Below are 13,491 nucleotides of genomic sequence, written 5' to 3'. Positions count from 1 at the left end.
TGGGATCAAATTTTTTTTTACGGGAACTTCCCGTCCCTTAACGTCCCCATCCCTAGTACCTGGACAAAACAATTCATTTTCTTGAATTCTTTTGATTCCGTACCACGATTGCTTTGACCTTGTCAGGTCTGCACAAACACCGTGCTGAATAACATAGCAGGTCCATGTGCAATTCGTCGAAGTTCTACAACCTTCGTTCTTCGAATGAACAAAAATATCGTCAAAAAAGGTTTGTGCGAAGCGTCGCAGTGATCGAAACAGATGGGAGACCAATTGATTGAGCGCTGCTGGGCCATTGGATAGTCCTTGTGGCATCACAAGCCACTCCCATATTATACCGGACGGTGTACTAACGGCCTTTAAAGGGATGTCCTTCTCCCTCATCAAAATTTGAAAATATTTAAAGCCAAACCGAGCAGACGTAATTGTGTACAGCCGGACTTCTAGGGGATGATACATTACGGGATCGGCATTTGAGCGGGAATCGTCAGCGCATCCAGCTTGTTATTAACGTGAACGATACGCCAACTACCATCTGGTGTACGATCAATTCTACGCTACTAATAGGTTTACGACACAAAACGTGGGTGCGCTGTGAGATGGGACTTGCTCTACTTTACCAAAGCTTGCTTTTAAGCAAAGAAGTCCACTCTGCACACGTGACAGTGACCACTGTCTAAGCACTGCATGCTCTGAACCAGCTCCACTATCAATTTCGTGTCGAACTCCTTGTCCGGGTGGAAGACCAGGGGGCGGCTTCGAATTGAGGACGTCATTCCTGTATTCCATAACAAGTAAAAAATGAGATCAGTTGGATCCCTCAAAATGGCCTACCGCTCTGAGATTCCACACGCTGATGAAATATCTCGAGCATCGAATCATCCATAACTGATGATGAGCGTAATTCCCCTGAGTCGATCTTCGATCGTGGCAACACGACCTCCGTAACGAGATCACACTCCTATGTGACTTCTTTAAGCTGCACTAGCTCTTACATCGTCGGCAACGGTGCCAAACGAACATCTGTTCTTGTAACTTCACAACGAGTTGTTGCATTCGTAATACGTTACACCCGGAGAGCGATAAACAAAGAGAACGTGCCAACCGAGTGGTTGGTGACGTATTGAAAAATTTCTGTGCGGAAAATTACGCAGAATGGAGTTCGTTGTTAATTTTCGTTGAGTTTGCTATGAACGATTCGGATAATTCATCCACAGGATTTACGCTCGTATTATGAAAGGCTTGCGACACTCACGGTTACTGCTTTGTGCGATGGGTGGAGTCTCTGTTTAGGTGGGGGAGGAGCACAGCAAATCGTTGTCTCTCAAATTGATACAATAAATGATGCAAATGTGAAGTGCAAGTACATGGACGCCCTGGACTCATTTATTATGCGTCGTGTGAATATGATCTCACGAGACGACCAACATACCTCCAAGCGGTGGAGTTCCCACCATAAATACGATGAAAATAGATCCTAGGTACCAATATCATAGATTAAATTCATTTTACTAAATCGGATAACGATAAAGTAGAGCCGAATCGGGTCATTGTGTCTAACAGAATATTGAAAGCGATCGATGATTCTCATATTTGGACACATCACCCCGAGTGAGCTAGACGACCAAAGCGTTATCACCTCGAATATGAACAAATAAATGAATGCTGCACTTTAAACTCCATCGACATACTAAGACGCTCTCATATCTTAACAATCAACTATCCAGCAAAGCTGAATAAAATTAATTATTTGATGAAAAGGATCACTTACTTGAAAAAAAAGTTTGTATAGATTGTTCATTATGTTCCCCAGGCAAGCAACTCTTACGTCCGATAGAGCTTCTTTTTGACTTTCATAAATTCAACGTTGGCATCAAAGACCATTATTTCCTAATAATGCCCCATCTTCATTGGAGTGGATTATTGTAGCGCCTATAACAGCGCTAATCGATTCTATGACAGCGGCTTAAGCTTCATATTGCTTAAACAAGTACCATGTCAGAAGGTGATCGGAACTAGGTTGGAGCGTGCAACAAAAACTCTGACATCGAGCGGTTCAAGGATCGACTTGTGACATCGAATTATCTACAGAACTACGAAGTGGACTATTCGGAAACCTGTTCTCCGGTCTCGAACAAGAACTCGATTTGTCTTTTTTGGCATTATGTTGCCATTTGGGTCAATTCATCCACCAGTATAATGTTGATACTGCGTTCTTAAGCGATTTTCTGGGAGACAAAGTGTATATGTATCCGCCCAAGGTGTCGAAGCAAGCCCGAATCAAATTTTTAAGCTGGATCGAAGTCTTCACAGTCATCTCATGTGTGTTCTCGGATATGACTTTCACACCATGCGATTTGGATCCGTGCATTTTTGTTCGCTAAGGTGGCAAGATATGGGTATATGTGAATCGGTACGTCGACGATATGATCATCGGAGCCGAGGTGCTTGAATTAATCACGATTGTTGATGATGGACTCTACAAACCATTTGAAGCTGAATTTTGGGCAACGTATCTCGATATCGAAGTCGAATTCAAACAGAGTGCGAAGCAGCTTAAAATCATCCAAAGTGCATGCAATGCGAGAGTGGTCGAGAAATTCAATCAAGTCAACGCAAAGCCTATTCACAACCCAGGCGTGGTAGGCCAAGGCTTAATTAGGTGAGAGAAAGAGGAACCAAGAATGATCCTCCACTCGTTGGGTCACTTCTTTGTGTGGCAGCTGGGACAAGACCCGACGTTGCATTCGCGGTCTATCAATCAAGTCAACGATAAAAGCAACCCCGCAAAGAACACTGGACTGCGGCAATTCGCGTTTTCCGCTATTTTAGGCAAATTGCGACGAAAGGAATTTGCTTTAGAGACAATCACAGCGATCACGAACTGAGAGCATACAGTGATGCCGACTGGGCGAATGTTGCGTTCGACGTCCGGTGCGATGCCCACGATCAACATGTTCCAATCTATTACAAGCCAGAATATCAGAACATTGCCCCACTCATCACAGCAGAAGTCGAAGCATGTGGCACTTAATACCAGCGTTTAAGACGTGTTGTGGTCGAAGATCTTATTATTAAAGATGCAGGTGAAAGCCAAGTATTCAGTGGTTGTGCATGACGTTAACCAGAGCGTGATCACCGTCGCAAAAAACAACCACCGTCAAGTCAAACCCATCGACGTCCGTTATTATATCGACCGTACACAATTTAAGGCCAAGTCTGTCGGCGTCCAGTACCACAAAGATGCAATGAGCCAACTTTTTGATAACCAAATCTGACAGAGCCGTAGAAACTCCTGCTGATCAAGTTCAACATTGAAACTTCTCGTCAAGGGTGGTGTTGAAGATTAGTCACTGTAGCGGTTAAGGATAGGTAATGAACAAGATGCACCAAGACAGAGCTATTTGCATAGCTTTTTACTATAGATAAAGGATATCGAGGGAAACGGACAGCATGTTTACGATTCGTAGAGACCAATCAATCGCTTTTTAATTATGTAAGAGGACGGTGTTCAAATCAGTCCCTCAAACACATTACGCACGTTTGTGCGTTGAGGAAGCGATCTTCGACGTCGAGGGAGAAGGACAGTTCTGACTTGGGGAGAAGAATAACGAATAATTCATATAGAGGTAAATTTGCAACTGAATTGAAATGAATTTATGGTTCCTAGCTACTTGCAAAATATTTGTGGGGCTCGTAGAGGTTCTACTAATGAAAGCATAGGCTCCTGTTAAAGAATGAACCTCAGCTTAAACTCATACAAAATCACGGGTGTACGGAGCTTGAACTGCAAGTTTCATGGAGAGTATCGAGTAGAAGTGACTGGCTTACGCCGCCCACTTTGAATTACAGAGACGCGTCTGTCTCGTCACCATTACAGATTCCAAGTAGAATCCAATATTCTGTATCACACAGAATGCTCGTGACTTCATATAAGAAGTCATGGATGCATTTGGGGACACCATACTGTAAACTTTGTTTATCAATCTCCACTGTGCATACAGAAAGTTCATAGATGTACCTCCATTCAATGGCTCAATGTAGCTCATTACAAATTCTCTTCTTGAGCACACTCCCCGAACTTTCTCCTGTGCCTCGCTCATCAAGCATAGAGCGATGATCATATATTTAACGTAAGTCTTTCTTTGAAATTTGGGTATATGAAAAATAAACAAGTTTATAGAAAACATGGCAAGATACATATTGTTTTCACACTGATACTTGAACTTGAAGCTGCCGGGTGTATAGTTGCTATTCTTTTGGATAGCTTAAGTGAGAAGGAAAACAAAAGCAAACATACACAACACCACGCCTTCGCCTAAATTAGAACCAGCTCACATAATTACCAACCCGCGTCTCAAACAATCACATTATCAACACTAATTTATTATCCAATCACCCGACTTTTCAAAAGGACAGTTACGAGTGAATATATGATTGCTCCTCACGTACTTGTTTTGTGTGTGTTGCTTGTATGTACATGCGATTGTTGTAATATCTGTGATGTTTTGTTATTGTGTACCGTAGAGCGTACGTAGCCGTCCATGTGTGTTTTTACGTGGGATGTTACTTCAAAAGAGCATTAATAATGTAATTTACTCGAGATCTTGTAAATCGACCCATCTTATTTCGCGTCATGCGAGTATCTCGTAAATTATTTGGGTACAAGAATGGATACAACGAAGAAACCACTAACGCCAAATAAAGTTTTGTGCGAATAAACGCCATTTTGATCGAGTTTGTCGCCAAATGACGTTTTGTGCGAACAAACGCCATTTTGATGGAGTTGGACACCATAACCAAAAATCTTATCTCGACATGACCTGGTACACCTCAGTCGTATCAGGTAAACGAAGTGCATAATTCCTTTGTGTTGGTATATTAATTACAATCACTGCTAGACATATCTAACCAAAGATCATGAATGCATTGCTGCAATGTCTCCAAATCTTCAATAGGCATACTAGAATTCTCGGCCAGTGTAAGTGCGGTCTTTGTAATGATTTTAACCTCCTCCCAGCAACCACGTGCAAGCAAATTACCAGCATAATGATAATGAACCATGGCAACCGTCGCATTTAAGTCAATGAGAAGATAGATGTCGGATGTGGATGCGTTGACTTCACGATCACTTGCTTTGTCACAGTGTTTTTCATACACTTCAATTGCGTCTTCAAAGTACTTTAAAGCTATGTCTGCGTTATCACTGATACGCAACACAAGTTAGCGGCGCATTACCGACACAAGCTCCATATCGCATACAGATTCTCATAACACACTGCAAGAGCTCCGATAGTTGTCAAGCGCATGTATGCGCCCCAGACCGTTTCTTCTGTAGAGATTTTTTTCAAAACCTCAACAGCTTCTTCATAATACTTGATAGCAGTTTTTGTGTTCCCGAATTGCGCGTCATATAGTCGTGCAATACAGAAAACAGCTTCAAATGCATCAGCATCTGCAAGTCATGATACAAGCATGAGACATTCCAATCTATGATTAAATAACTCGAGGACAGCACCTTGCTCATTCCGCCGCTTAAGAATTCCATAAAGATCCAGTAAGAGCTCAAGTTCTCGTTCACTGTTTTGCTACCACATTACAAAGTCTATGTGTAGAAACAAACACTCGCATTGTCACGGACTAACACGCACCTCCACGCGACTCTGCTCGATCAGGTCTAATAATGTATCTAAGCGACAGCTGATTGTCCTATCGTTAGACATCGGGGCAACTGTACCCTACGTTATTAGCATGATAGCGATCAAAGTAGCAGATTAAAATCTTTGAAATTTTATCTAATGTACCTCTTGAAGTGGTCGATTCACCTCATTCGTCTCCTCCTTCTTTGCGTACGTTTGTATTTCTCGAAGCCATTTATATCTAGTTTGCGCTAACGGCTGAACAGGCACATTGGTGGGCACAAACTTTGCTCTGCTATGAGTTCGTTGCCAGACATAATTAATCATCAGCGCAGTGCGGCTTGTCGGTTGGAGGTGCATGGCCAAACAATAAACTTTAATAAGTTTTAGCCTATACCGTACCAAATGTATGCCACACAACCTTTAGCCATCAAAAGTGTCCTACGCAAATTGCTTTTGAAGTGTAAAGAAATAACATTTGGGTCGCTTGAAACGCGCGACTCATTATGGATCATATCTCTGTTCTTCGTAAACTTAAGTCGGTGCCTCTCGCGAAGTGTCATAGATAAGTACAAATTATGACTCTCTATCTTCTCTTTTCTCGTAAAATCAAAGCAGCTAACGCAGTGGTGAAATTTCTTGGGGAAGCATAGTTTGGTCGCTCAGTTTCCAACATGACAGCTGCAAATCAAGGGATACCACTATTTTATTTCTTTCTTACTTTGATATGCAAATGATTTATCTAATTAAACACAGATTTATTTCAAAACTATCTATCACGCAGATTTTGCGCCATTGTGTATTGACAATATAGATTCGTTCATCAGATAGCAAAGAATGTCTAAATCAAAATCTATCATAATTCTACCTAAAACAGCTGCAACCCACAATGCTAGACGTCTTGTTGGTGTTGTCCTCTCGCAATCAATTCTGTATGTATATTTAAATGAGTTCTGGATTATATTATTCGTGAAGAAAAACGATACATATGGTAGATAGAAGAGCAGATACATACACGAAGACTCGACACATCGACAAGTTCAATGAGCAGATGTGAAAGAGTGTGTGTGGACTCTGTCTCTAGTATAGCTCAGTTTTCCCTCTGGGCGGTACTACATCCACCTTACACGTATCAATTAAAAAGTTGCAGGAATTTTGTAGGTTTGTGGCTGATAAGGTCTCAGCTAAAAGTATATTAGCTCAATACCAGTAAATTGCGATTCTTGTTTTCTTTTATTAAGAGCACTCAGGAATTCTTTTTGTGGCGCTTCGTTCCGCTTATTGTGCGGTATAATATTTTATAAGTGCTCGTATTGACACCTATAATGTGTTCGCTTGGTACTTCCAGGGTGGATGCAAAAGCAGAACTAGTATCATACTTAACATAAAGCAACTACATGACTAAAGATCAGCTTTCGGCTCTGTCTTGTATTAGATAAAATGAGAACCTATTACATTGCTTCATTCCGCTGGGGATTTTTTATTCTTGATTTAAATTCTTGATTTTTCTTGTACGAGTCGCCATCCTTATTGGCTGTTATCGGTAATATTTTGCATGCAGCCGACGTTTCTTGCATGTTTGGTACGATTACGATTTTGTCAGCCGAAGGGCTCGAACCCGCACCACACAACGTTAGGCCCAGAAGCATTGTTTTAGTGGCGTTGAATGGTGATTAATATCATATAATTCTCGCCATATTTCTAAAGAGCTTTCATAATTGAAATTCAAAGTCACATCGGCAGCACGTATTAAAAATGTCCTGTGTGAAGCGCATATATCAAATCAAAACACTAGAAAATTGTAGTCTTGTGTGCTTACCCCTTAAATAATTGGTGAAATACAATGCTGTGCAGTTGTACGATTGAAACTTATCAGAACAATAAAATCCGAAAACGGGAGGTCCGTGGTCACTTAGTATGCTATCCACCCGTCAGACACGAAGACGGGACATAAATCAAGACAGTACGCGTATATGTGGTATTTTTTCAAAAAGAATTAATGATTGATATGCGTCCCAAATTGCATTTCAAAGTTAATATCCTGTGTAGACTAGGTTCCGCTCTTGGAAAAACCCTGTGTGCGTTTGTATGCGGAAATCGCTGGAGTCAAAGCCTTCTCTAAGCAAAATGCACGGCAATAATATTGTACTCGGAAACACTTGTAGTCAATCCCACGAGGAAACGACTGTAATTCGTTGCGAGGGTGATATATGATTTATTTTGATACCTGTTCACGGGATAAAAGGACCAGATTTACGAGTTCATTTTATTGTAGGCACCGATAGAAACAAGAAGTAGTGGTCAAAGGGTGCGAATCTCCCCCGTGAAAGTGCTCGCAAGAGCTGGCGAGATACATCCAGGGGTATATGGCATTGCTATGAAGCCGATTATTTCGAGCCTCCTGGCTTGTGGTGGCTGGCGTGGAGATAATCTATCTATGAGGGAGTTCAAGATGGCCATGAAACCGGCCATGCCCAATAAGAACACCAGCAGGTTGTAATTATGGTCTTAAAGCCAGGACACCGCGCGCAAAAATGAGCTTTAACGTGTAATTCCTCGGTAAAAGAGGTGATCTCGACGGATCTCGGGTGCATTCGCCCTCCCAAATTTTGTGTATCGAACATGTTCGAAGTTTCTTACCACGCGTCAAGGGAGTTAAGAACTGTAGGAGTGTGTACGGGAGTGGGTTTGTGAGCTTTTGGCCGCAACGACCTCAGACACACACACACCCGTAGGCGGAAACAGTTCTATTTTTTTAGATGATTTTCGAAAAAGTGCGGTTTGCACTGGTTCCCTTCTCGTCTACCCTAATTCTTTCATAGGGACGTGAGCGCAGAAGTGAGTGTGGAGCGCAAGTTCAGTTTAACGGGAATTTCTCGTCCGTGTACACACACGCTCTGAGGAAATATTAGATCAACTGACATCCAGCTGTTCGTTGACTTCCGTAGATGAAATCAAGAAGATTTTTTATTATAGCCAATAGGCCTTGTAAGCTCTCTTACCTGATAAGCATTTCCAGTTCTGATACAACAGAACTGAAAGGGGATAGAAACTATACAGGTGTACAGTTAATGTCAGATACACAGTATATGGCCTGCACAATATGTGCAATGGTACCAGCCCCATCACACCATCCCTCACTCAAAAGGGGGTTTATCTAAATTCTTACAGATTTCTTCAACTCTTTTCCAAGGTCTTCTTCAGATTTTTCTCCAAAATTTCATCAGGCTTTTTGTCAGACTTTTCTTCGAGCTCTTCTTCCGCTCTCTGTCTAGTTCTCGCTAAAGCAACAACCCAAACGCTTGCTCCACATGTAATCACCAAAAGACGTGGTGGTTCCACCTATAGATTCGACGATCTCCTTAATTAAATGAGTGCTCGACTGATGACTTGAGTCGCGTATTTTCGCACCACGGGCCGATTACTCTTGCTGGAGGTGAACCACGAAGCCAAACGTATATACCATACGTCCAATATTCCAATCTGGATTCTATCCAAACTATTAACACTCGATTACGGGCATGGGTTGATGCGACCAAATTCGTGGACATCCACCGTTTGCAAAGCGCACGCACAGCTGATGACTGGTCAAAGGTACGCGATACGCGCTTTCGATTTACGCTTTTGACAGCGCAGAATCGGGTCCATTCCAAAAGCGAAGATGATAGTGATGTGCGCTCTCTTATTGATCGACCTCACGACAAAGAGACAAGGGTAGAAAAGCAAGAAACAGCATCCCTATGCGGAATCCGTCTACGGACCGACATCGAACGCGTGAACGATGCTGGGACAGTCGCGACGAATACGAGCACGAGGCTTTCACGTATTCTCGCTCACTGGATACTCCAGCCATTTTACCAGGAGCTCATTTCGGCTGCGCACATTCCTCTACGTCATCACGTTCTCGACGTGATAGTATCGATTCCCTTGTCGTTTCAGAAGCGGGCTGGAAGGCCGGAGCGGCCATCCCCTTTGCTTCTTCAATGGCTAGTCCAAAACCTTCGTCTGCCTTGGAACTGCGTTCGACGATAGTGGAGAAGCTCTTATCGCTGATGAACCAGCGGCTGATCAATGTGTGTTGTCGCGTGTGGGATAATCGACAGGTCGCTCGCGAAGTTCGCGATGTCGCACGGCGTCATGGAAACTCGCCGGGGATGCAATCGAGAATCGAAATTATCGATTGGAGCAGACGCTATAGTTCTCCCTCCTGCTGCGGCTGCTATGCTTATGACGTGGGGGCTCCTGCCAAGCGACCTCGATCTGTTTGGGTATTTTGGATTATTCCCGTCATTTTGAAGATGATATTAAGGCGGTGACGCCAAAGGGTTCATTTTTTGACCTTCTTACCGAAGCCGTGGTTCAAAGCCACATTTGTATACCGTCGCTTTAATCCAGGCTGAAAGCGTATCGTCGCAATGGTGGAGATTGAAGAGTCCTACGTAGAACGCTGGATGTTTTCTGATCCAGCTTAACAGGTCGAATGTGCAAGCATTCCCATGGCATGACACTACTCGGAATGGACCGATGAAGCGAAGTAATAACTTCGAGCTTCCTAAGCTTGAGACCCATGATCTGATAAGTTTTTAGTATTAAGTTGTACATAATTCAGCAATAGAATACATTATACCTTGACGACCTCGTGTTTATGCGTATTCTTCTTGCACATCTCTTGTGATCGACCTCCATCGGTTCGATATTATTCTAATTGGATCTAATCGCTTATGTGATTTATTATCTATGTCGAGCCGGACATGTTGGGACAGCTGATTATTATCAACAACTTGCATATACCTGGATCGGTTATTCATTGAGAAGGACAGAGCGAGTACACTCCACTCAATTGAATTCAAATGCCACTTTCAATAAACCTTCACTACGTCTGATTATCCCAAAGATATCATCAAAATGCTTTTTTCCAATTTTGTACGCTTTGCCTTGTCAATGTGTGCGAAACCTTGAGCTCCGAAAACATGCATATTTGAAAGATCAGCCTTCCTTCCAAGTCATATCTCCAATGGAGTCTTCTCCGGATGAGCAGCACGTGGAACTCGGTTGGTCATATATACGGCCCAGGTCATCGCTTCAGCGTAACATTTCTTCTCCATTTGCATGCAACTGATCATTGATCTTGTACACTACGTGGTTGTTCTGTTAATCCGATCCGTCACCAGTTTTGTTGATGCAAACACGAAACCGCAGCTTGATGGACGCTGACAGCCTTTTGTCAATCTTAGTTGAAAGCTTATTGGTGTATCCACTACCATTGTCGGTGCAAATACAGTTGACCTTGGAATTTCATTAGTTTACCATCATGGACTTGTACATGTATATCCACCACTTCAGACTTGTGAACGATGTAGTACGCCACAACATATCTAAGAAACGTCAATAAAATGTTACGACGATCCTTGGCCTCCTATTACTTGGTCGCATTGGACCCATCACGCCGCTGAGAGTGACTTGGAAAACTAAGCTGGTCTTCACTACATTGCATCCCGAATTTATAAACGGTGTTACTGGTGACTTGCCCGTCACACACCTTTCGCATATGTCGCCGTCATCTTTATTGTCATCATTACATGGATCATTTAACCTGTAGCCGTCGACATTCCCTTGTTTTCATGGTCTTCATTGGCAAATATATCAATCGGGCATGCCACAAACTGGGTATCACTGATTTCGTTTCTAAACCAGCCTCTTCACTGATATTCGCTGGATCCGCTGAAACACACTTTAACACGGACAACTTGCCCGTTTGCGTCACCTAAGTCAAATCATCTAGATCATTGTTGGTCTCGGACAACTCGTTACGAACGTGATGTATAGTGTTTTTGCTGATGAAGCTGAAATCTACAGAAATTTTGGACCCAAGTGCGAAATGTACAGCGCGTTTCGATCCTGATAGGTATTACATTCAACAAATCGACTCTAACTGTCCCGACTCCGGCCGACTAAACTTTGTTACAATTCGCAATTGAGATGGCGATTGACTGGTTGAGTGACATTGAATTAGACACATGTGACAGCTTGAACCACTGCCTAGCAGCCAGTCTTTCATGTAGTGGTCCAATACCGTAAACGCTTGCTCCTTGCTCCTTGCTTCTTGACCTCTTGCTCCTTGTGTTCATTTAGTAGTTTGCTCCTTATGCCCATTTTTATAACAAAAGTGGTGCTACCCCGTTAGCGTGCCTCCTCTACCCTTAATTCGGGGGCCCTTGTTCCTAAGCTCACCCTTTGCTTTCGGGGCAATTTAGATACTGTCTTTTTGAGCTGTGAATTCGTCTCCACGACGAAACATTTCATTGGCTTGGTAAAGATTCAAATCCTTCACGTTTTCGATGATTTGAAGATCTCGAAGATCTCGAAGATTTATTCGTATTTTATTGACAAGCTCCTAAGGAACATCATAAGCCGCTCATCGTGCGAAACTTCTTCACTGATAGCTTGAATTGGCATGCATAACTACGAAAGTGGTCCGCTGCGTTACCACACCTCTGCGTCTTGAGCTCATGTTGCTTTCGTTGCATCTACATTTGGATGTGTATGCTGCGTCGGGGGCGTAAATTCTTCAGAAATCCCCATGCTGGAGCAGTCGACTTTGCAGTGCGGATTGATAATCGTGCACACAGTTAGAAAGACCTTTATTACGTTGACTTTTCATTTGTACGCCTTTATAATGACTTCACTCGGGGTCTTGCGGGTCAACGTTTTCTTAGAGTCCCTTCTTCGCGAGCTTAATGCAAGCGTTGAACTATGTTGTTGCCGTCGCGAAGAGCGTCGTTGGCTCTCATCATTGTTGGGATCATTACCTTTCGGGTTGCGAGACAGAGGAGGAAATTCGAGAAATGTGTTCGTGAAAGAGAATCGGAAAGTGATTAATAGCCCCCTACGAATCCTAGATATGATCATGTTTTCTGGGTAACACTAAATCGGGAGAAATCTTCGAGACCATTCTTGGACTATCTTGGTTCAAACCTAAACTCCAACCATTGAGTCTTATCGTCAACTTTTGTTTGATCGTGTTGTTTGTACGTGTATGCGCTTAATGTAATCTGTGCTGTGTTTTCTTATTGTGTCTATTTACTTATGCTATCTGCCTATCGATATAGTCTTGTCGTTGACGATAGCTAAACTCACAAACCAAGTTCTGATGTAGAAACATTCCTTTCACTTTCTTGCACAACCTTGTTTTCATATTTGGACGTTGTCTTAACTGGGATAAAGTTGAGATGAAAGTGATGTATTTGTTCGGTCTGGGTCGTTCGTTCGCTTTGCCTGCCTTTAAATGTAATGTAAGCGATAGGGATAGCCGGATTTCTCGCAGTAGACCCGGGATCAAATCCCGATGCAAGAACATCATACTTTTACTACATCTTGTACAAAATTATCTTTCCATCCCTACACAGAATATAATAACAGCGAATTTATGTAAGAGTCCTTTTAATTTGATTAAAGCAATCAAAAAATATGTGTTGAAGGTAGTCGAAATAGCCATACGACCATTGCGGGTAAATCAGTCTCGTTCTGGTAGAAAAACGGTATGGTATTTTTTCTATTCTGTGGTTCTCGCTGAAAGGCTGGGATATAGTATAGTGAGCCTAAGTGCTAAAATTAATTTGCTTAGATGTAACAACTTTTTTGTGAACTAAATACATAAAACATATTCACTTACAAATTTCCCGTTTCCCCCGCAAGTATCTTCGCTGAGGTCTTCTCCGCTCCGACATTTACTTTTCTTCGCTTGCTTACGTCCGCTTTAAACTTTCGGCGATATTCAAATTAAGTTTGTACACAATGCAGCAAAAAAATGTCTTTCCACTTGGACTCGATTTCGGGTCAGCTGGAAGAAAGT

The 13,491-nt window shown here is 42.5% G+C and overlaps 3 protein-coding genes across 3 annotated transcripts; 1 reads left to right on the top strand and 2 right to left on the bottom strand.

Annotated features, from left to right (window-relative positions):
* Nucleotides 1-2,900: 2,900 nt before the first annotated feature.
* Nucleotides 2,901-3,278, top strand: PHALS_08712 (uncharacterized protein; the record flags this gene model as incomplete). Its single annotated transcript, XM_024724111.1, has 2 exons — nucleotides 2,901-3,023; nucleotides 3,087-3,278. The coding sequence occupies 2 exons, from the start codon at nucleotides 2,901-2,903 to the stop codon at nucleotides 3,276-3,278; spliced, it is 315 nt and encodes a 104-aa protein (XP_024575021.1).
* Nucleotides 3,279-4,533: 1,255 nt separating this feature from the next.
* On the bottom strand, nucleotides 4,534-4,848 carry PHALS_15328 (uncharacterized protein). Its single transcript, XM_024724110.2, has one exon. It carries the CDS (start codon nucleotides 4,795-4,797, stop codon nucleotides 4,567-4,569), a length of 231 nt encoding a protein of 76 aa, XP_024575020.1. The 5' UTR covers nucleotides 4,798-4,848; the 3' UTR covers nucleotides 4,534-4,566.
* Nucleotides 4,849-4,881: 33 nt separating this feature from the next.
* Nucleotides 4,882-5,999, bottom strand: PHALS_08711 (Tetratricopeptide TPR1; the record flags this gene model as incomplete). The annotated part of the gene is made up of 5 exons (XM_024724109.1): nucleotides 4,882-5,206; nucleotides 5,263-5,455; nucleotides 5,519-5,588; nucleotides 5,652-5,738; nucleotides 5,805-5,999. 5 exons carry the CDS (start codon nucleotides 5,997-5,999, stop codon nucleotides 4,882-4,884), a joined length of 870 nt encoding a protein of 289 aa, XP_024575019.1.
* Nucleotides 6,000-13,491: the final 7,492 nt, after the last annotated feature.

This window comes from Plasmopara halstedii (genome assembly GCF_900000015.1).
Source record: "Plasmopara halstedii genome assembly, contig: Scaffold_323, whole genome shotgun sequence".
Lineage (NCBI taxonomy): Eukaryota > Oomycota > Peronosporomycetes > Peronosporales > Peronosporaceae > Plasmopara > Plasmopara halstedii.
This window is presented reverse-complemented; position numbering and strand designations above follow the sequence as displayed.

Excerpts from the sequence above, each read along its gene's own strand:
- PHALS_15328 (XM_024724110.2), bottom strand. The coding sequence starts at position 4,797 with ATGGTGTCCAACTCCATCAAAATGGCGTTTGTTCGCACAAAACGTCAT.